Source organism: Anolis sagrei, chromosome 1 (assembly GCF_037176765.1).
Source record: "Anolis sagrei isolate rAnoSag1 chromosome 1, rAnoSag1.mat, whole genome shotgun sequence".
NCBI lineage: Eukaryota > Metazoa > Chordata > Lepidosauria > Squamata > Dactyloidae > Anolis > Anolis sagrei.
Window position 1 is genome coordinate 209317800 of NC_090021.1, and position 24481 is coordinate 209342280.

Sequence of the window (24481 nt, forward strand, 5' to 3'; positions counted from 1 at the left end):
AACATATCGTACAGCAATGTATTTTTTTTAAAAAATAACTATCCTAGGAGAATGAAGAAATCAGAAACAAATTGTTTGGTTTATGAATAAAAGGGCTTAACTTCTACACACAAAAATATAGAATCACAGGATAATAGAACTGGAAGAGGCCACATGTGCCTCTTCCAGTACATGCAAGAAAAGCATGTAGGAAGGAAGGATTGGTAGTGGGTGGGCAAAGAAGTACACAAAACTCCTAAACTCTTTTATGGCAGTTTATGTTTCCAATCCAGCTTATTTAGCTCAAATGTCTGGGAAATAGACACAATTACCACCTTATGGAATGCTACTTAAATTTAAATGCTCCCTTCTGAATAGAAATCCGCTTTGTCTTCTCCAAGTTTATTCCAGATTCTCAGGAATTGCTCCCTCTTTGGAAATGTTCTTGTTCATCATTTAAAAATTTAAAGTAATGAAATATTTTTTATAGTAAAGAAAATTCCCATACAAAGAGCTGTTTGCAAGAACTTGTATAAAAAAAGAAGAGGGGAAAATAGAGCTGCATTCTATGCCCTTATACAGCTTTAATCATTCACTTTTCAGCTGTTATCAATTTAAAACCAATGAAACTCCCACACTGAGTCCATTTGAGCAGTCAATTTTAATATCTTGAGGCATCTGTAGTTATTCTGAATTGGCTGCAAAAGCAGAACTAACAACTTAAGCTCTAACCATAAGTCTACATCAGGCTGGTAACCCATATATCAAACACCGACAGTTAGTCAATATTGTAGTATGAAAAAAAACCCAACAGCCATTTTTAAGAAGAGCAGTATATTCACAACGTGTTCGGCAGCATGGTTCGCATTACAGGTTGCTGATATACGCACATAAAAACCATCCATTAGCGGTAGTAATGAACATGACAACTTTGTATGTGGATATAAAAGGAGATGCAAGGAAAGGATGGGATAGTCATTGTGAGGTTCTGGGGCATATAATATGATGATTATAGCAGCAATGAATTGCCCATCCTCCTTAAGAAACCCCACGGAGTTTACAGGCATGACAGTTACAGGCAGGGTAACTCTTTACACATAACATTAGTTGAGTCAAATCATAGCTTTCAGGAAATAAAAACTGAACAAAACCCCACCTTGCCCCACATACACATGTAAATGCCCTTTAAAAACTAATGTAATTTATATGGCTATCCCAAAACAAAAGTTTGCAAAAGAGATCCAAGTTTTATAGCTACAAAGAAAAGATGAAAAAAATATTACAGAGTAAACACAACCATAATACATATGGGGAGACCCAGAAAATTATGTATGTATCCCAACATTCCTCCTATGATGTCAGGGCTTTGTACATGGGTTTATCTGGTTTCATTCTCACAACAGACTTGGGTAAAATATGTTAGGCTGAGAGATCTCAACTTCCTAAGGCTACTCAGATTTGTTTCATTGCTGAGCAAGGATTTGCATCTCCCAGTTTAACACTGGGTCCACTCCTTCATACAGGATCTCAGATTAAATGTTACAGGATGAAATCTTTCATGAAATATAAATAAAAATAGTTTCTCCAAAGATGATAGAGTCATATGAGAAAACCATACTGTTGAGTCATGAATTATAAAAGTACTTAAAAACCACCCATATATTGAACTATCCACGTGGGGCTGCCCTTAAAGACGGCCCGTGGGGCTGCCCTTAAAGACGGCCCGGAAGCTTCAGCTCGTCCAGCGCGCGGCAGCCATGTTGTTAACAGGAGCAGGACGCAGGGAGCACACAACGCCCTTGTTGTTCCAGCTCCACTGGCTGCCGATTTGCTACCGGGCCCAATTTAAGGTGCTGGTGTTATCCTACAAAGCCCTAAACGGTTCCGGCCCAAAATACCTTACGGACCGCATCTCGGCCTACGAGCCCACGAGGACCTTGAGATCATCTGGGGAGGCCCTTCTCTCGATCCCGCCTGCCTCACAGGCATGTCTGGCGGGGACGAGAGAGAGGGCCTTCTCGGTGGTGGCCCCCCGGCTGTGGAACTCCCTCCCTGCTGACATCAGACAGGCGCCCTCCCTCATGGCCTTTCGTAAGGGCCTGAAGACGTGGCTCTTCGAGCAGGCTTTCAACTGAGTGCTATGTTACTGGAAATGACAACCGGAATGAATTTACGACTACGAGATTGATTATGATTCCATAATATGACACAGCGGATTTTTAGTGTAATTTAAATGTTGTGTATTAGTGATGTTAGTTTGTTGTCCTGATTGCTTTGTAAAGTGTCTTTTTTGTATTGTACACCGCCACGAGTCGCCCTAGGGCTGAGAGCGGCGGTTAATAAATGCAAGAAATAAATAAATAAATAAATAAATCAATCCACAGCTTGAAAATATCCCCCCCCCCCCAAAAAAAAATCTAAAAAGCAAACCTTGGTATTGCCATTTTATATAAGGGGCAGCATTTTATTACACCATTGTATATAATGGGACTTCAGCATTCATGGAATTTGGTATCTGTGGACTGTGGGTGTTTCCTGGAACCAATCCCAACGGATCCAAAGGGCCTGTACTAACATTTTTGGACTTTGATTTTCATCATTGTGAATTATAGTTAGTTGTTGTTACTGTGATTGCTGTTTTTCTATTTTGTTTAGTTTGTTTTTTTTAGTTTGATCATTTTTAAAGAACAAAGCAAGCAAGAAAATACACGAATAGATATACATATTCACTTACACATTTCTCCTGACAACTATTTAAGAGCAGGGATGTAATCTTCCTAATCAAATAGTATGAGTAATTTTAAAAGGTTATGAAAATACCTAACCAACCCTTTTCTTTCCCAAAGAGCGAGGGAGAAAAAGGTTGGGAGAGAGAAAGAGACAAAATAAACAATTTCTCAAGCCATTTAATTCACCTATAAAAAATTAAATAGCTGCTTTCTAGGACATGAAATTTGGCCAACTCTTTTATTTTTAATCTGTGTCATTCTATTTTGCTACTTAAAAATATTTTAATACAAGCCTGGAAAAAATTAACATTTAAAAGTGCTCTCTGTCAGGGTAAGCATTGCAACTGCATTTTCATAACATTTTAACAGATTAAGGGATAAACCCTACTGAAGACAATGAGGGAACCTTATCAAATGAGCATTTCACATAGACTTACTGGAGATTGGAATTAAGCTCTGCTAACGAATCTTAACTCATTTGCATGGCCAGAACCTAATCCTAATGAAGCTTCATGGTAGGAAATTAACATGCTTTTTCCTCTCATAAAAATCCATTGCTACTAAAAACCACTTTTTTGTTTTAAAAAGGCTGAGATTGTGTGGCGGAGCATGATGTTTCATGGCAGAATGTGGGGCATACAAGACACCTCTCCGCGTAAGAAACAGCCTTGGCAAGGAAATGGGAATTCTAAAGCAAGTCTGTCTGAAAACACATACATCTGTTTTTCCTTCAGAGACACATTAAAGGATAGATTTGAGTTATGTTAATGAACCTGGATTTGTTTGGAGGGATCATGTCTGATCCCTATGTAACACCAAAGGAGATTCATCAGAAACATTTTATTAAACTAAACTAAAATGTAAAAGAAAGAATCCAGAAATCAGCTATATAATTAACACACACATACGTGTGTGTGTGTATCGCCTATGCAAGTTGTGGCACTTGTGGACAATGTGAGACATGCCCATTCATCAAGCACAACAGCCAGCTAATCCTCCTTTTGTATTGTTTTACAGGCCAATAGCAAAACCAAGAGGTTCTTTTAAGCAACTGGGGAGTTGCTGACCAACTTGAGGAATTTATTTATTTATCATATAGGGAACGAACCAAGGGTACAGTTGTAGTGTATTTAAAAGAACAAACAAAAAAGAAAAAAACACAAAGTTGGAAAACTGTGTGTTATATTAAATGTAAAGAAAGGGACCAGACAACAGGAGTGGAAAGAAGTAAGGGCAGTTTTATTAACTTTTACCTTTTTAAATGTTTCTTGGTGAAGGGCAATCAAATTCGGGGAAGTAAATTTGACGCTGGAGTAGTCGGTTTTCAAGGACTCAAGCCCCCAATCTTCACAGGGCAAAGCACCAAAACCTCTGAGAGTAATCCCTGGTAACCTTGGCTACTCAAAGGTCCAGCTAAGATACTAGAAGGCTAGCTAGAGAGTGTAAGTCCCTGAGTCACTTTGGCTACTGGTGAGGGCAAAGACCCAGAAATCAGGCCCAAGAACAGGGGATTTTTCCCAACCCCAAGATCCCCTGATACCCAGGAGAGTTTCTTAACTCCCCTCGAACACCAAATGTGCTGATATCACTGGAGCACAGCTCCCCTAACACCTGCTTTAAAAGCCTACTTAAACACTGCCCTTAGTCAATTGTCTATACCTCCATGACAGTGTAGGGTAGGTAAAGTCCCCACCCTCCAATAAAGGGAGGAATTTCTGCCCAGCCCTGAAGTGACCACTCAAGTTACACTGTTAAAGGAGGTGGGAAGGCGGGCTGAGAAAATTCCAAAAAGGCAGATAGGGTGCATGGCTCTCTTTTAAAATTTACCACTCACCATGTCCTGGATAACTGCCAGGGGAAATTATGGTCTGGCTCTACCCCAGGAGACCAGCAAATTAATTCCCCACACCTCCATTGCTTTACATTATGAAAAATGGACATGCCCTGAATTGAAGTCAAGCTTTAAGTTTACTACATCACTTGTTGCGAAAACATAATGAAGGATAATTGTGAAATAGCTTGGAAGTGTTTAAATGTACAGCATTTGAGTTATTAGGGGCCCTTATTCATGGCAGACCACATTTTTGGTGGTGAAGGGATTGCTTGCACCTGTGAGGCAATAGACTACACTGAAGGCAACAGTGCTGGTCATAGGATGCTGCAGCAATATTGGCAGCATCCTAAACAGCAGCAATATTGGGAGGGTGAAACTGGCAGATAATTCTCTGGGGCCACTACACTGCAAAGAGGAAGGGATGGTAAATGTCCTTTCAGAGATCCTTTACCTCAAAAACTCTATAATGAGACAACACAAATGAAACAATGTCAGAAGATGAAACTCACAAGGGAGATGACACTCAACAAGCTACAAGGATACAATAGAGGACAACTACCTGCAGCATGGTGGCTAATGACACAACTGGATTCAAACTGAAAAGAGGTTCAGCTGTAGACTCGCTCAGAAGTGAAAAGAAAGTCTGAAGCTGCACAGCACACATTATTGGAACTTGGGACATGAGAAGCATGCCTCAATGGAAAAATAAATAAATGCAATGTATAAACATTGCAATGCTTGGGTTGAGTGTGCTAAAGTAGACAGCAAAGTGGCATTTTAAATTGCACTAGCCTCAGCCCGGCCTTTTTAAATTGCCTTGAACAGGTAGGATTATTTTAAATATATTTATGCTATTGTGATTTTTATGCTTATATTGCTTTGTTAAATTTTATGTTTATGTTGTTTACTCTGTATGTATTGATGATGTTACTTGGAAACTGCTCTGAGTCCCCTCAGGGAGATAGAGTGGTATATAAAGTGTTGTTGTTGTTGTTGTTAATTAATACACAGTGTTTTCAGGAAATGAAAATCGGAGAAGAAATGGGGTGCCATTTATAGTGGAAGCACAAGGGCAACTGAACTGGGAGAGCCAGGCTGCCTCCCTATATATGCAGTAGGCAGACCCGAGGGAAGAGGTCTTCCCTCTGGTCTGTCCGCTGCAGCCAATCAGAGCAGAGGGAGAAGCCTCCCCCTGATTGGATGGCCAGGTGATGGTGTGCTAAGAGCGTGCATGGCACAGGACTCCCGGGAAAGAAAGAGCTCTCTGGGAAATAGCGGGCAGATGGAGTGCCCACCATCACAACTTCCTTGCCCAGTAAGTCGAGCAGGGTATAAAATGCAAAGTCTCGCTGAATCATGGCAATAATATGTCAGGGAAAATCCATCAAAATAGCCTTACTCCAAGTTTTATCCAACTATAGAGGTAGAAGAAGAAATTTATATTTCTATGCTAAAGTCCATGAATTAAATAGGACTTCTTAATTATAGGCAATTGGAATGCAAATAGCAAATAGAAAACAGTAAAGGACTGTAGAAAAATTTGACCCAGGATCAAGAAATGAAGCAAGAGACATGCTCACTGAAGAGTTTGTTCATTACAATCACACTATTCAAGCAATGCAAAAAGGAAATGTGTATACATGATGGCCATTTTCTCCAAAATTAGGAGCAGATTGCAGCATAGATTACAGAAAAGTTAAATAACACTACACCAGCCATAATGCCAAAATTCAACCTGAAGCACATCCCCACAGAATTTAATGGTAATTTGCACTATTATGCCTATTTGATCAGGAGCCAGAAGAACTCTCAGCTAAAGCCAGAGACATTGTCAGTGAGGAATGCAAACAAACAAACAAACAAAAACCCCAAGCAAACAAAAAAACCTAACCTAACCCCCCCCCCCAAAGCTATCTGTAGCCAGAAGAAGAAGAAGAAGAAGAAGAAGAAGAAGAAGAGGCGCATCAATGGATAGCAAAGGTTAAAAAAATAGTCAGAAATAGATTTAGAAACTTGAATGCAGTTATTCAACTACCTGTTCTGCAGGAACAAAGAGAATTACTATAATAATCAATGCCGATAAAGAGCAGAAAGAACAAGAAATCTCTTTCACAAGATCTGAGAAATCAATGGGAAATTTGAACCAAGAGTAAGGATGTTGTACGACCAGCAGGGAAATACATTATGTGACCCAGTAGAAATAAAAAGATAATGGAAGCAATACACAGAAAACTATCTAAGAGTAACAAATTCATTTGAGCAAGAATCATATATGATGAACCTCCAAGTTTTAGAAAGTGAAGTGGAAGCTGCATTCAGAGCATTGGAAGAAATAAATCACTTGGAACATGATATATCAATAGAGCTGCTTCGATCTAGAAAGAAAAAATCTGCTCTATTTCTAACTAAAATCTATAAACAGATACAGGAAAAAAAATATCCCACTCTCAGGCCCCATCTACACTGCCATTTAATCCAGCTTGAACTGCATTATAATGGTCAGTGTAGACTCATATAATGCAGATTGAACCACATTGAACTAGATTATATGTTTACACTGCCATAGAATTCAGTTCAATGTCGTTAATCTGCATTCTGAAACTGGATTGTATGGCAGTGTAGATGGGGCCCCATTTGAATTCTCTGAACAGCCTTGTGATGTCAGTAAGACTGCAAAAATAGGAGCTGCCCCTAGGTGGGGATCTCAGAATTAGAAATGTAATACGTTACTTTTAAAGGCATTTTTTTTTCAAGTGCTAACTGGTGTATACCCTTAAGTAAATAGGGATTGGCATATAGTTCAGTCAAGACCATTTACCACCTCTGCCCTCTATCTGTTTTCCCGGAGTATTAATCCATTTTATTGAATAGTCAGCCTACCATAATTTCTCTGTGTGTATGTGCCTTCAGGTCATCTATTGTCCTATGGTAACCCTATGTATTTAAAGGTTTTCTTGGACAAGGAATACTGAGAGACAACTTTACTTTGTCCCTTCCTTTGAAACATAGCCTACTGCACCTGGTGTTCATTGGTGAGCTACCATCTAAGTACTAATCAGAACTAAAACTGCTTACACTTATCCACTCTTAACTTCCTTTAAGATCTGAGTTTATAGAGGCAAAAGAAGCAAGATATGTTATTGAAGGTTTTCATGGCTTGAATCACTGCAGCCCCTTCCACACAGCTGAATAAAATACACATTTTCTGCTTTGAACTGGAATATATGGTAGGGTGGATTCTGATAACCCTGTTCAAAGCAGAAATTGTGGATTTTTCTGCCTTCATATTCTGGGTTACATGATTGTGTAGAAGGGCCCTGAGTTGCAGTGAGTTTTCTGGGCTGAATGGCCATATTCCAGAAGCATTCTTTCCTGATATGGGTGGAACGTCAGGAAAGTATGCTTCTGAAACATGACGATACAGCCTGAGAAACCACAGCAACCCAGAAGCGAAATAGACAATTCCTATAGATTCAATCCTGTAGAACTAAAAAGCTTCTACACTACCATATAATCCAGAATATCAAGGCAGACATTCCACAATGTCTGCTTTGAACTTGATTACCTGAATCTACACTGCCAGATAATACAGTTCAATTAAGATAATCTGGATTTTATACAGCTGTGTAGAAGGGGCCTGTGATACATCGACATTTAAGGATAACAGTCAGCTCTTTTTTATCCAAAGAACACACACACACATCAGTATTTATAACTATTTAAGTTAAGTACACACCTTTAATGATTCCCTTTTCTTGCAAAGTTCTCAGTGAAGGTCTTCGAGTAATAAACTTCTTTAACCTGCTTTTAACTCTGTTTCGGTCGGTTGTATCAGAAATACTGTAGTTGAGCCTAAAAACTGGGGGGGGGGGGGGGAATAAGACAAAAGAGTAAATGATATTATGTTTAAATATGGAAAGCTTTCCTGGAAATCTGTGGGAAAATATGACCATATAATAGATTCCAAAGTCTGACATGCAGGATATTCAAAGAACTGTCTGATTAATGTGATTATGTGGAAACATTGTGAATTTAGAAAGTCATATTAGCAATGGTTCATGTTATTGGACAGCTTTTAATGTACTTGTATAAATTTTGAATGTATCCCAAAAGTTCATATCTTTGACAAGTATGGTTCTCCAATTGCAAATCAAAGTAGTCTGTTTATTATTTCCTAGACATATAAAATGGTGGGAGTAACAATATAAGAGTATTTCGAGAGTCAGACACACTGCCAAGCATGCAAAAACTTCCTACATTTAACATACAGACCATGGCTACATTAAAAAAACCTGCTCATTAACGAGGAGAAAGATTTGAAATTATAATATTAACAGCAAAAATTCTATATAGGATTACAAAGAAATGAGTCTCACTGTGTTCAGTGGACCTGTTTTTGAAGGATCTAAAGTGTAGGTTTGGGCTTGGATCTGTTTGATAGAAAGTGGTTTGTAATATTCGGTGGTCCATTTTGTGTAATCCCTCAAAAACAGAATAGGGAGGAGGGAACTGAAAAGCTGGGCGGAACGGATCAAGAGAGCTGGATTTATTGGCTATTGGAGAGGATGGAGTTAAGTCAGCATTATACCTGAGACAGGGGTCTGCTGCAGGGCTCCTAGAGAAGATACTGCAGCATCTTTTCTCTCTCCTTGGCAGCAGAAACGTTCCCAAGGGTCCTCCTCCAGAGAGGACCCTGCTAGGAACTCACTTTCCCTGCAGCATTTGCATAGGGCAGGCATTGAAAAGTCCTGGTTGTGTCCATGCTCTGATTGGCTGAGAATGGACACAACCGGTGGCTACAATTCCCAGAACTCTCTCTTGTGGTTTATCTTATTTAAAAAAGTTATAGTAAAAACTTAAAATATTTTTTTCAAAAATTCAGTAGGTTAGTGAATTGTTCTGAAACTTGGCAGGCCTGCAGTTGTAAGTGGGGTCTAAAACTGAGGTAGGTTTTATGCAGATAGGCCTTAAAATGACTGAGGATTGGGCCTTTAAAGTTTCCCATTGTAATCAATGGACCAAATGAAAACTGCAACACTCCTCCTGATTCAAATAACTTCCTGAGAAACAGAATGAAGGGTTAGCTGAAAATCAACCCTGAAATGGCATGTCTTTTGGGCGAATTGACAACCCTACTATAGAGTCCAACCATTAATCTACTGCTGTAGCTTTCTAAGATATGAAAGGATCTTAAACAAATTCTGAGAACTTAAAGTTGCAAAAATTACATTTTCCTGGAATGGAATGACTTTAGATGAACACAGCATTAGGAAGAAATCTGCTTGAAGATGCAAAGTTATATACATGTAGTATCACAGTCAGATATAATGCAGTTAAGGAAAACAACAACAACAACCAACAAATGTTGTTAACTACTTTATTTCACAGCTCGAGGTGGGTCTACCACATAGTTTAAATTCACAAATAAAACAAAGGGCCATAAAAGTACATGTATTAAAATATAGAACAAAGATTAAAACAATAACACAGTACTAATAAAATGTAAATTTAAATCCATAGATAAAAATTGACTGGGTTAGCATGCTGGAAAGGATAGGTCTTCAATTGTGTTCTAAATCTGATAGCACATTTAGCTATGGGAGGTCTTCCGGCAGTCTTGGGGCAGCTGATGAAATGGTCCTCTGGGTGACAATTGCTAGTTGGGTTCTGGCTAGTTGTAGTAGTAGCCCTCTAGATGACCTAAGAATTTGGTACAGGATAAGGTGACCCTATAGGTAATTCGGACACAAACCGTGTAGGGCTTTAAATGTCATAACAAACACTTTGTAACTTGCCTGGAAATTAATTGGGAACCAGTGGAATGATTTTAGTATAGGTGTAAATGCTCACTCCTCGATGTAAATCTGTTTGTGCACCATACTTCTTTAGCAGAACATTAGCACCAAACTACAACTCCCGGGATTCCTTAGCATTTAGCCATGGCAGTTGAAGTGGTATCCAACTGTATAAATTCTACAGGATAGATATACCCTGTGTTGTTATTCATATATGCTCAGTGAGGGATTCTGGAGGCCAATGCTATTTTCATCACCTTTTGTACACAAGCACACACAGCTACAGACGAGAGCAGAATCTCAGCTCTAATGTTACTGCATTGCTTGAAACAGACACGCTGCATGGAAAGTCTCATGTTTCCCCTCCCCTCCTTCACCATTCCACCACTACCTATGCTACTAAATACTCAAACATAGAAGAGAGAAAATCAGAGTATGAAGAGGCATAAAAAAACTTTATAAAAAGGGACTTCTTTGTCAGAGACTTTGGACTTCATCACAAGTGTTTCTACACATTTAAGAATCGGCAACCCATGGTGCAAGCTTCAGCTGTGAGTTCCAGGTATTTTGCCGTTTCTAAAGTGTGGGTTTTTCGCACAACTTTTTTTCCACCACATAGAGACATGTAAAAATGCCCAATTTAACATGTGATGGAAATCCCCTCTTGCCTGTTTGTACATAAAACAATGATGTTGTCATGGAGCGAGGAGTCAAGATGGGCAGTATTGTTTCCTTTCTTCCGCCATTACCGTTTTGAGACCGAGGAGGAGGGAATGGTAAGAGATCTCTTTTAAAATGTAAAATAAATAGATTTCACTCTTTAATTGAGAGGTATCTGTGCTTATATAGTAAATGAAATATGCCTTATATTTCAGAGGATTATTATGACATCTCCACCTATATCCCTTGTGATGGCAAATCAAACAGATAAAGTTTAAAGAAAGTGGAGAAACTGATTAGGTGTGATGGGGGTAGGAAAATCTCCCATTTAATTTCAAAACGGGGCAGGTGAAGCTTAAGGGAAAACCAATGATCTCAAACGTTTTACTTATCCCTTGGGATGAAGTCCTTTGTTTATTGAGGTTTGACTGTGTTCAAACAGATGCAAAAATTATTCCTTTTCCACAGGGAACACTAGATCTAAGAGGTGGAAAACTCTGAAAAGAAACATAACTAAACCACAGTATTCAAGATGTTTGGAGGGAAGCTATGGCAATCAAGTGGCATGAGAGCAATATATGTTTGCAGTGTAGGTATGCACCATGCATTTCCCCCATAAAACCAGATAATCATATCACAAGGATAAAAGAGGATAATCTAACTATACACATGTGAACAAATTCGTTTCATTTACATCTAGAAAACAATATCCAGGGTACTGAAGCAGAGCTCTCCTGAAGGCTTTGCAATAATCTTTGATCCAATTTGCATTCCCTGTGTGTAAAGTTCTGTTTCCTTTCCCCTACAAATAAAAAAAAGAACACTGCCCAAGATAAAACAGGTTTTGACCCAAAATTAGAAACACATTACACCACTTCTTTGGAAAGAAAATAATAGGAGGATTTATTAGGACAAGTAAAATGAAATAATACATTGAAAGACGCCTTCTCTCAGAAACCAGGGTGAGTTCAAGAAGCTTACTTAACAAGAAGAGAATTTAGGAATCTTGTGTCTTGTGTTACATATTTGACAGAGCCCAAAATAAAACAAGAAGAGGTTTTTTTTTTCACTTTGCTGCTCTCTAGGGATAGAAATGTGCCAGATTCTTCATTTTTAAACAAATACAACATATCCAATTAAGGAAAACAACTTTTAAACACATGCCTATGATAATCAGAGCATACTTTGCTTCTGATTTCACTACTGATTTGAACAGAGAATTGTTCCATTTTCCCACAGCACTGAAGTGACCCCACACATACTTCTACGAGCTAGTAATCACAAAGGACATATGAAAGGACACTTTTACTGGAACACTCGCAGCATGGGACAATAATCCATCACTTATGAAAAAATAAAATTCACATTTTTAGTGGTAGCATTCTTAGGATGATATATCATAGAATACAGAGATTACTGTACAGTTAATGGCTCGGTCTTTTGTTTGCGTTCTATTTTAGAGCTTTTCAGTTCAAATGGGAGCAATTCTTGGCAATGATACACAAATTCCATAACTCAGCCTTACTGCATAAAAAGAACTAAATGAAGTTTTCTGAGGATACATGTTGGTTACCTCGTTGAATGTGGAAAACGACATAGAAGATATTAGTTGTCCTTCAAATATTTAGTGGCTTTGCTTTCTTTTGTATGAACTTGTATATCTGCACATGTTTACATGCATATGGGATAAATAAAATACATTTAAATATCCATAGGATTCAAAAAGCTTAAGTTTAGCTGTGATGTTCTCTCATTATAGTTGAACAGTTGCACTGCTTCATGCCCACCTGAGAATTCTAATAACATCATTGACATATTGTGACATATATGCTTAGAAATACATAATGCAAATGTTGCTTATTTTATTCTCATATTCATACATGAATAATTACAAAACTGTCAGGATTGATGAAAGGAGTAGTGAAGTCTGATAGCTACCTGATCAGTGCAATTATGGCTCACACTATGCATCTGGGTATGGTCCCAAAGTTCATGACTCTCTGCCACCAGCCCCACAGAACCAAAACTAATTTGACAATGGTATATGGATTCTTTCCTTGCCTTCTGTGGAATTCTGCATATGTTTTGGGATGTTAAGTGAAGTCTTGATCAAATATTGAACCGACCCAGTGAAATCCAGCCTCCTTCCAGAATGCAGCCATGGAATAGAGTGAATAATAATGCCTTGCTTATCATATGATTTGTTTGATAGATTGCTATGAGTTTTAATTGTTTGCTTAGATTGTGCATATTGTTATGAGATGTGTTTTATTGTTTACCTGTATGGCATTGAATTTTTGCCGGATTTGTAAGCTGCCTTGAGTTTCCTCTAGGGTTGAGAAAGGCAGGGTAGAAATGAAGTAACTAAATAAATAAATGTCTGCATAATTCTGGTAAAAAATTAAAATTAGAACACCAGTTAATTGTGCTATATAACCATGGTCTCCTTTATGTTCTTTCATGTTCCACCAGTACAACATTAATATATGTTCATTTGAAATAACTTCTGTTTCACAATTTACAAAACAGTTATCCGAAACCTCAAGGGTTTACTACCTGTGATTAATTCCTGCCCAGTACAATGTTATCTCAGTACTTTGGACATGTGTTGAGAGCATTGGTCTTTGAAGAACTATCCATTAATGACTTTCTGAACTGTGACAATGGGTATTGACAGTGCTTGTCAGACTAAAGCACTATTGATTGTTTCACATCATGTGTATAGCAAAACCAATTTCTTTCAAGTGCTGCTTTCCTAACTGAAATACATTAGAGCAGTGCCTATCAGTTCATTATGATACCCAAAATTATAGCATACAATGGCTAAAAAAAAGAAAGGTTTCTATAAAATATGTACACCTGTTGGGTAAGAAATTTGCTGCAGAAACCATATACTGTATTTCTTTGATTCTAAAATGCACCCCCACCCAAATAAGCATCACTGAAAGTGGGGTGCATCTTAGAATTGTGAGTGCTTTTTAAATTATCATATATATATATATATATATATATATATATATATATATTACTCTGAAGCAAATGCTTTCTGATTTTCATTAATGATACCATCATTCTTCAGTTCTAAGAAACCATCAATTGGTACGGAAATTACTACGTGCGTCTTACAATAGATGGTTTCTTAGAATGGAAGAATGATGGTATCATTAATGAAAACCAGAAAGCATTTGCTTCAGAGTAGTCTCATCAAAAGTTAGCAAAGCGCTTTTCAGGATAGCTTTTGAAATGACCTCAATCAGCTGGCTTAAACTTGCAGTAATGTAGTCAAAGCAATTTTTAAGAGATATACCGTATAGAGTTGACTATAAGCCGAGTTTTTCAGCCCTTTTTTCAGACTGAAAAACCTCCCCTTGGCTTATATTCAGGTCAGGGTCCTGGCAGGTATGGGACTGAAAGAAGAGCCCTTTCCCCATGCCTTCCCACCAGGATCCTCACCTTTCCTCCTCCCTCACCCCCTGTGAGCCTTTCCCTCCTCTGAGCCCGGAGGAGAGCAAGGCCGTGGACAAGCCCCATGGCCACGGCTCCCTCCTCCGCCAAGGAAACCTCACACGGAATGAGGGAGGAGGGAAAGGCAAGCCTTCCTTGGCGGCGGCAGCGGCAGCAGAGGAGGAGGGAGTCCCAGTGCAAGGCTTTTCCGTGGGCTTGCTCTCCTTCTCCCTTGTCCCATGCTTAGCCACTGTGGTATTAATATTGTTTTTGTTATTATTATCAAGGCTGGGTGGCAATCTGTCAGAGGTGCTTTGATTGTGCTTCAGCTACATGAAGGCAGAATGGGGTTGGACAAGATAGCCCTTGGGGTCGCTTCCAACTCTTTATTAATATTAGTTATTATTGTTATTATTGTTATTATTATTATTGTGGCTGGGTGGCCATCTGTCGGGTGGGCTTTGATTGTGCTTCGGCTGCATGAAGGCAGAGGGGGGTTGGAAAAGATGGTCTTTAGAGATCCCTTCCAACACTATTACTATTATTATTATTATTAAGGATGGATTGCCATCTGTCGGGGCTGCTATATAACTACTACTACTACTACTACTACTTTATTTTTATACTCCACCACTATCTTCCCGAAGGGACTCAAGGCGGCATACAAGGGGACAAGCCCGAAAATACAGATTAAAACACACACAATAAAAATAAAATTAACAACAACCATCAGGAAAAAAATCACAATCACAATACACATTTTTATTCTGCTTTCCCTGCTTGAAGATAGAATGAAGGGGGTTGAACAAGATGGCCTTTACAGTTCCCTTCCAACTCTAGGATTCTATGAAAAGAGTCGTAGTCTACCACGAAAGGAACATGATCCAACAAGTGTGATGCTGTAGATGAAAAGGCCAATGCCATTCTAGGTTGCATCAATAGGAGAAACCTGACAGAAGGCGAAAGAGAACTGATATGATACTTTATCTTGGCTGTTTTTTAAATTTTCTTTTAATGATAATTATTTAATGCAACTGTTTATTTTAACTTATTGTACAATGGTTAGTATTGCCTTTTTTGTTTAGAATTTGTATGGTTTTCTGTTGATATAGGAATTGAATGTTTGCTTGTTACTATGTTGGAAGCCACAGTGAGTCCCCATGCGGAGATAGGGTGGGATACAAATGAAGTTTTATTATTATTATAAAATTATTGTTGATACCATATTGTTTTTTGTTGATCCTCCTTTTTCACTTACAGAGCTAGTTTACCATTTTCCTCTGAAATATGGTAAGTATTCAAAAACATTTCACCTACTGATGCCTCAATTAATGTAATTTATTAATATCTAATTTTAGTTTTGAAACTGACCAGTAGCGGCTGCATTTCTCACTCTCGGCTTATACTCGAGTCAATAAGGTTTCCCAGTTTTTTGTGGTAAAATTCGGTGCCTAGGCTTATATTTGGGTCGGCTTATACTTGAGTATATACGGTAACATATATTTATACATTTTATTATCCTTGATAGGAAAGGATATTTCCGGAGTGGAAATCATCTATAGGACAGATGGTAAGCTATTTAACCTCAGCAGACTGAAAGCCAAAACCAAGGTTACAACAACATCTGTTATAGAACTCCAATATGCTGGTGACAATGTTGTCTCTGCGCATTCAGAAGAAGATCTACAAGCCACGCTAAACACCTTCGCAGAAGCATATGAGAAGTTCGGCCTGTCATTGAACATTGAGAAAACCAAAGTGCTCTTCCAGTAGTTACCAGCCAATCCCTCTCCAGTGCCAGAAATACAGCTTAATGGTGTAACATTAGAATATGTTGATCATTTCCGCTACCTTGGCAGCCACCTCTCCACAAAAGTCAACACTGACACTGAAATACACCACCTGAGCTCTGCGAGTACAGCATTTTTCCAAATGAAGCACAGAGTGTTTGAGGACCGGGACGTCTGTATGGATATCAAGGTGCTTGTTTATAAAGATATTGTCCTCCCAACCCTGCTATATGTGAGACGTGGACTGTCTACAGACGTCACATGCAACTCCTAGAATGTTTCCATCAGCGCTGCCTCCGAAAAATCCTGCAAATCTCTTGGGAAGTCAAGCGGAGAAATGTCAGTGTACTGGAAGAAGCAAAGACCAACAGTACTGAAGGGATGGTCCTCTGCCATCAACTCTGCTGGACCGGCCACGTTGTCCAGATGTCCGACCACCGTCTCCCAAAGCAGTTGCTCTACTCCGAACTCAAGAACAGAAAATGGAATGTTGGTGGACAGGAAAAGAGATTTAAAGATAGGCTCAAAGCCAACCTTAAAAAACTCTGGCATAGACACTGAGAACTGGGAAGCCCTGGCCCTTGAGCGCTCTAGCTGGAGGTCAGCTGTGACTAGCAGTGCTGTAGAATTTGAATAGGCACGAATGGAGGGTGAAAGAGAGAAATGTGCCAAGAGAAAGGTGCATCAAGCCAACCTCGACCGGGACCACCTTCCACCTGGAAACCAATTCCCTCACTGAGGGAGAATATGCAGATGAAGAATAGGGCTCCACAGTCACCTACGGACCCACCGCCAGTACACCAATCTTGGAAGACAATCCTACCCGGACAATGAGGGATCGCCTAAATAAGTAAGTAAGCTTGTCTATCTGTCTGGCTTTAGCTCTGATGACACTCAATCACTGATATTTGCTATCTCTTGACAACTCTTATTGATTAGATTAAAAACCCAACAGAGAACACAGAACCCAAACTAATATTGCAATCTAATGCAGCAGAGGAAATAATAATAATAATACCTTAATAATATTAATAAAATGTTTAAACCATCACCTAAACTCTCATAAGCCAGAGATGGCAAATGCATAGGGAGCCAGAGTGGTGTAGTGACTTGAGCAATGGATTCTGACTCTAGAGACCAGGTTTAACACTCCTCTAAGCCATGAAACCCACTCTCTCAGACTCAAAAGAAGGCAATGGTAAACATCTTCTAAATAAATCAAGAAACACTGTAATGGGTTTTCCTTAGGTTTCCCATAGGTCAGAAATTACTTGAAGGCACACAAAAACCAGAAGCCCTCTTGACCATGATGACCTACTTCTTACTGCAACTTATTGATAGTCACTACATCTGCAAAAAATATATACAGGATGCCGCTTCCTCAGAGAGCAAGAGCCTTGTATGCGCTAGTAGGGGTGCCAAATCTTAGTTGTTTCAGTAAATCAATGCTGACATATAATTAGCATTTATCTTAATTAGCCCTGAAATATGGGAGAAGAGTGACACTTATCACTGAACAAATATACTGACAGCAAGTTAAAACAGGGAAGCAAATAGACAAACATGAATGTGATTGGCTAAGAGACACACTGCAAACCAAGGCCTGGTCATCACACATCCATATCGTTAGGGAACCCAAGATTGTATTTGCATTGAACACAAATTATCCTGAATCTACTCTAATGCTTTCTTTTATAAGAGGTGCCCACAATGGCCAAGTAAATTTATGAAAGTAAAAGGTGGAAAATGTACAATGATTGCATGTTCTTGAATTTAAATAACAGGAAAATGACAGCTCAATAGCCTAAAAGTCCAATACTGTCATTACACTTCTTGTGAAGTTGCAATAAAGACACAGTGACATTATGAGCTTTTAAATGTATTGCATGAAAATACAGTTTGTGCGCTGTCTCTGTGTGGTTAATATCAATGCTTGCTTTTGTAGAAAAAGAAATGAAAATGTCTGGGTGTTCTATATTGAATATCATTGTACCAGACCTACTTGGCACGATAATAATAATAATAATAATAATAATTATTATTATTATTATTTTATTTTTATACCCCACTTCCATCTCCCCAAACGGACTTGGGCTGGCTTACAGAAGGACAAGCCCAAGGTTTACAAATAAAACAGACACAGTAAAAAAAAAAATCAATCTATATGATTGAATTTTAGGATATTTTTGTTTTGTTTTTTTTTATTAATGGTGGAATCACACATTGTTGAGGACAGGATTTCACCATTACCCATATCCATCTAGTTACACACATCCCCATGATTGTATAAACTAGGAACAAGACTCATGTGTAGAATTACAAATCTCACCTCTCTAAAAATCTTTTTCACTTCCTAAGGCTGCAGAAACTGAAAAGAATTTATTATAATTGGGTATTTGGTAGGGAAAGTAACATTCCCTGGACAATAAGAAGATCATTGGAAGGAATTACTTCGTACATTTATTCACTCCTTCACTCATTCAAATTGCTCCACTTTGTACTCAAAGTGAAAACATAGCTTGCCGCCATATATAAATGAAAATATGTCTTCCACATAAACTCTTGTGTTACACTATGGGCCTGTCTACACTGGCCAGAAATTCTGAATTAAGGCAGACATTGCTCCTGGATGTCCACATGATGTTCAATAACTTCCACCCTGTAATGTAGGGCAAAACTGGCAAAACTGGTTAAATCTCTTCCAATTTCCTTCCTCCTTTCTTCAGGTCGCACAAGTGCCTTTGCTAATGTCCTGGCAATGACTAGGAGCCCTCCAGACCTCCATGGTCACTACCACACCACAAAGAACAGCAGAGTTGAAGGAGACCATCCAGTGAGACTGAACTAAGTTTGGACTCATTGAACAGTCTTGTGTTCACTCCTGCCACTGCTGTAGTTCAGAAGCAGAGTGTGTAAGCACCTCAGCTGAATCTAAGAATGATTAGAAATGACAATGCTGTAGTCCGTTCCCAGATTTAGGTGATTATGTCAGTTAGCCCTATGTTGGCACAAATGAATCTACATGTCCTTTCACATAATAATAATAATAATAATAATAATAATAATAATAATTATTATTATTATTATTATTATTCAGCATATATTTATCACAAAATCCAGTATATATATCTCAATTGCTATGCCATACTGTGTTTTTGTGTCATAAATAATAATAATAATAATAATAATAATGATAATAATAATAATGCTTATACCCTGCCACCATTTCCCCAAAGGGACTCGGGGCAGCTTACATGAGGACTACACCCAGCTAAACAGAATAAAAATAACATAATTAATATACATTACATTTCAAGAATTAAAACAATAAAACTGAACAACAGCCATCATAACAACATAAAAACAACAATAACCATCAACCAGTAGCCAAGAACAGTGGGCATGTTCAGATCTAAGAGGGTGGGGCAAGGGCTAGTGAAATACAGCTGTAAGGGTGGGGCAGGTAATAAAGTGCTACAAGGCCAGACAATGAGTTAGGCTTAAGAGGACCTAGTCAATAGATGAACCAATTAATCAAAGGCACGTTGAAACATCCAAGTTTTCAGGTCTTTATGGGATGTGGACAAGGTAGGCGCTAATCTAATCTCCCTAGGGAGAGAATTCTAGAGCCAGGAGGCCACCACTGAAAAGGCCCTCTCCCTTCTCCCCACCCACCTTGATTGTGATGGAGTCGGAAGTGAGAGAAGGGTCTCCTCCCTGGTCCTTCCAATTCATCGATTAATTTGTAAAGTGAGAAACAGGATCACACTATCAGAAAAAAGTTCTGATATCCACATAGTTAATTGTATATAAGAAAAAGACACAACTGTGTCTGAGTAGTTACAAATATTACTGTACCGGGGTCATCAACTAACCTTCATAGTTGGGAATAGGAACTGGAAGAATTAAAAGTAGATAAAGTTATGGATGAAGTCATGGATAAAGTTATGTCTCTGTCATTGGGTACAAGTGGAACTCATTAAATGTTCCATGATGGGTACATGTTGGGTCAGTCCCTGCTTTGCACATTTTGAGTAGTGGAAGGATACAGCTCCCTTTGCCATTTCTCTCCACCCACCGCGTCACACTGTAGGTGCAAATTATGGTAAATTCATGTATTCTAAGTAAATTCAGTGGGCACAAACTATGGTCAATTCAGGTATTCTAAGTAAAGCAATTTTTCAAATTGGGAAGGGGTATATTCTCCACAAATAATTGCCCTAGCCAGTTGTGTGTGAGCCATTCTCCACATAATTTTTAATGTTACTGCTTCAGAACTTATTTAATCCTAAAATAACATTTTCAACAATTTTGATAGTTTTTTTTATTAAAAAAATCACCCAAGGGAGATGTATGCAATCTAAATGCCAATTATTTTTTTGATCCACTCTTTAGACTGAGTCATATCAGTTCATGTTGCAATTCACAAAAAATCAGCCCTTTCAAGCATTCCTAGACTGAACATACTCTTTCTATTATTCAAACAGACAGAATTGGGACCAAGACTCTGCTGACAATTCGGAAATGCATATTATTAGGATTTCACTCCGATAAGTGCTGAAAACTTCAGATGCTTATCCAAAGCTTATCTTGTCTTTGAACCACCTTCCTTTTCTCCCTCAAGAGCTTTAACACATAAGCACAGCTCTGTAGCAAACAGAAACTTAACAGAAAGAAAAGGAAAGAAAGGAAGAAAGAAAGAATCGGAAAATAGAACCTGATGACAACGTACACATGGTAAGCAGTTAAACATCAAAGCATAAGCAACGTGTTTTCAAGAAAAACTACATCAAAACATGTGTGAAATCGAAGAATGGAAGAAAAATGTTAAGGGGGAATGACATAAATGCAATTTTAAAAAATCAGTTCTTGATATCAGAAGCCTTTCAAGGTTCAAATTAATAACAAGTACCAGTAATCAGTAGGCATTGCTTTTGAAGGTGCACTGTCCGAGAGCTATTTTTGGTTGTTGAGAGAGAGAGAGAGAGAGAGAGAGAGAGAGAGGAAGGGAGGGAGGGAGGGAGGGAGGGAGGGAAGAGGTTTCTACATAACTAATATCTATCAAAGTCTAACAACTTTGAGGTAAGTGGACCATTGTCTTTTCAAAGAACACTTCCCTTCAAATTACTGTTATTTATTTCTCTCTTGGGATATATACAATATTTGTCCTCTATACATACATTACAAGATATATGCCGCAACAGAAAAGCACAAACCCAATGTTTGTTTTACTGCACAGCTGTGCTTGTAGGATGGGTGGGAGTACAGTGTGCCAGCTCAGTGCTAGGGAGCTGCCAGGGGCTCAGCATGGGAGTTTAATTCCACTGGTTACCTGGATTTGGCCACCTGAATGGAGGAACCCAGATGCAGGTTTCACTCTGGATGAGTAGCCAAAGATTTAAAATGTGGCAGACCTGGAGCCCGGTCAGTGTATGAGTTTTGTCTCACCCTTCTGCCCTATACGTGTGCCATGTCATGCTTATGTTATATATTTGCCATAATTTTGAGACCAAGTAACTATTGTCTCTCAGGCATCAGTAGGAGATGGGGACTTGAGGTGTGTGGTGTTTAATGGTATTGCTCAGCTGCAGATGGGGCATGGTCTTTGGTTGCTGCAAGACCATATCCCAGCACAGTGGGATCCTTGCATGTCATTCCAGGGGCACTGAGATGGGCTTGGAGTTGCAGGCTTATCAATCAGAAGTGGTCTGGATCTGGACCTATGTGAGGATAAACCCTATATACAGCTGTAACCAAATAAAATTGTGGCCTATTTTGATCCAATCTAAATGTGTGTTTCTATCAGGTTTAAGTTGAGCATAACTCCTGCTTATGCAGTGATTATTTCTCACCTAAACTATGCTTTTGAGTCTTACTTTATAGGGGAAAGTTCTCTGTTTATGAACTTTTGAAGGATACTGTACTTACCTGAAGTATCTTCATATTCTGTCTAATCCCAGGACAGTATAAGTGTAAAGAAGAAAAGATGACAGAACAGAGGCTTATAGTGAGATTATTTTAAATATGGTATAATTGTTAATTTGAAATTCAAAATCACACAAACTAACTTCCAGTTGTCCAACAAATTGCTTGCCTGAAGCCATTGCACTCCTGCCCCAAAGTGTACTCCTTTGGACTCTTTGGCCCTCTAGAGCAGAACTGGATTGACAGGAAGGAGAGGAAATGTCCATTGTGCCAATGAAATATACTGCACTGGTGGGGAAAGCTAACTGATACAACATACAAAAACCACAAGGAGACCCAGCTACAGAAACAACTGAGGGCTTTAAACTTTCTAAAAGTGCTGTAAGGGAAAAAAAATAGAAAGCTGTGTTGGTTTGGATTACAAGAGAAGGAACAAGAGGAGGAGAAAGAAGATAAGCTATTAGGGCCAATTTAGGTAGATGGAAAATATCACCACAGGCTTTAGGCATCAGAAAAGTTAATTATTCTGTTAGTATTTATTTTACTATTGTTGTATTTCTATATACAAGAAAAGGCACTTGTATGCTTTATCTGCCTCATGTTCCAAAATACCTTGGCTACTGTTGCATGCCATACATCTTTTTTAGGGGTGGGATAGAAGCAGCTGTTCTGCTTCTAGCAGCAAAATGACCTAACTCACCTGTATATAGTCCTTATTTATTAGTTATCTCACACTACATAGTTATAGTATAGGTTCTTTATTAGAAATACTTGGGACCGGAAGTGTTTTAGATTTTGGAGATTTTTGATTTTTGAATATTTGTATTTACATAATGAGATATTTTGGAAATGGGACCCAATCTAAACATGAAATTCATTTATGTTCCATATACACTTTATACATATTATCTGAAGGTAATTTTATAAACAACATTTTAAATAATTTTGTGCCTGGAGCCAAGTTTGTGTACAATGAACTATTAGAAAGCAAAATATCACTATCTCAACCACTCACATGAAGCATTTTAGATTTTGGAATATTTCAGAACATGGGGTGCACAACTTTAGCTGTGGTCTCACCTTATGAAATCCTGAGAACTGTGGTGGAGAGAGAGACATTTAGAATTCTCTGCCAGCTAATTCCTCTGGTGTCTACAGTCAAACTACAAACTGCACGATTCCACAAGATTTAGCCATGACAGCTAAAATGGAATCATAATGCTATAATTGGATTGTATGAAAGGGACCAAGATGCAAAGTTTGTGACTTTTCTACTTGTGTCTCTTTGGAAATATTTGCACCCTCAGTATATGTACAATTGTCTGCTCTTCCTTTACTGAGCTGCTGCAGCATTTGAACAAAATAGTTGCACTACAAGCCCTTAAAAACAGCAATGCTATTACGTCCTATTCCTGGCACACTCTTATATGGTTAATGAGCCGCATTTTGCCCTCAGCTCATGTGTAGTTTGTAAGAGCATTCTAACCTGTACGGATCATTTTCCAGGCTGGTGCCATTTGCCGATTCATTTCAGCTACCTATTCCCTTTTCATACTTGTACATTTGGTTTGATTGTTTACAGCCCAGTTCCCCAGATTAATCATGATTCAGAATCCTTTCTAAGGCTTTATTTTGACTGCTGACAATGAGCATTATGATAACTTCCCAAATGTGAATGTATCTGTTGGCTTGTACACAATGCCACACTTGAAGGTGGGGCAGAAGGGAACTGTGGAGCGAGCAGAATGTTTGAGCCTAGTAAAAGTTTGTTTGTTTTTTTAAGCGGCCTTCACTCTATAGGCTTCTTTAGCATGCTTGTCCTTAACACTGTTTATCTGGCATGATAACAGACAGCTGGTGGAACAAATAGGAGATCATCCTAGGAAGAGCATTCATTTTTAAAGTGTTAATATACCAATCCAAAACACAGTAATGTGCTTCCATCCATTAAGCTTCTCTTCAAATGTTTTGGATCAGAGCATCATAATTTAAATGAAATGCAACCACCAACCTGGAAGGTATAAACATTTAAATGATTTTCTCATCAAGCGATATAAAAGGTAAGCCTATTCAATGTGTCCATTTTCCAAACCAGAAATCCTGAATTTGAGGCTCCCTAATTCAGAATAAAATAAATTACCATAGTCTTACCCCATTCCTACTATCTTTTGCTTCCTCCCTCTCTCTTTGTCTGTCTCACACAAACACATACATACAAACACAAAACATTGCTTCCAAACTACTAGTAAGCTAGCATCTGGATTTGTTATAAATAGCTAGAGGAGGAGGATGGAGAGAGACTCCTCTGCATATAATGGAATTGAT

General features: G+C 38.6%; 1 protein-coding gene across 1 annotated transcript in view; it reads right to left on the bottom strand.

Moving 5' to 3' along the window:
* The window catches only part of ARHGAP15 (Rho GTPase activating protein 15), a 493308-nt gene that overhangs the window by 206834 nt on the left and 261993 nt on the right, over positions 1 to 24481 (bottom strand). The window contains exon 9 of the mRNA XM_067472779.1: positions 8279 to 8401. Within this exon, the coding sequence (XP_067328880.1) occupies positions 8279 to 8401 (123 nt within the window). The remainder of the gene's footprint in view (positions 1 to 8278; positions 8402 to 24481) is intronic.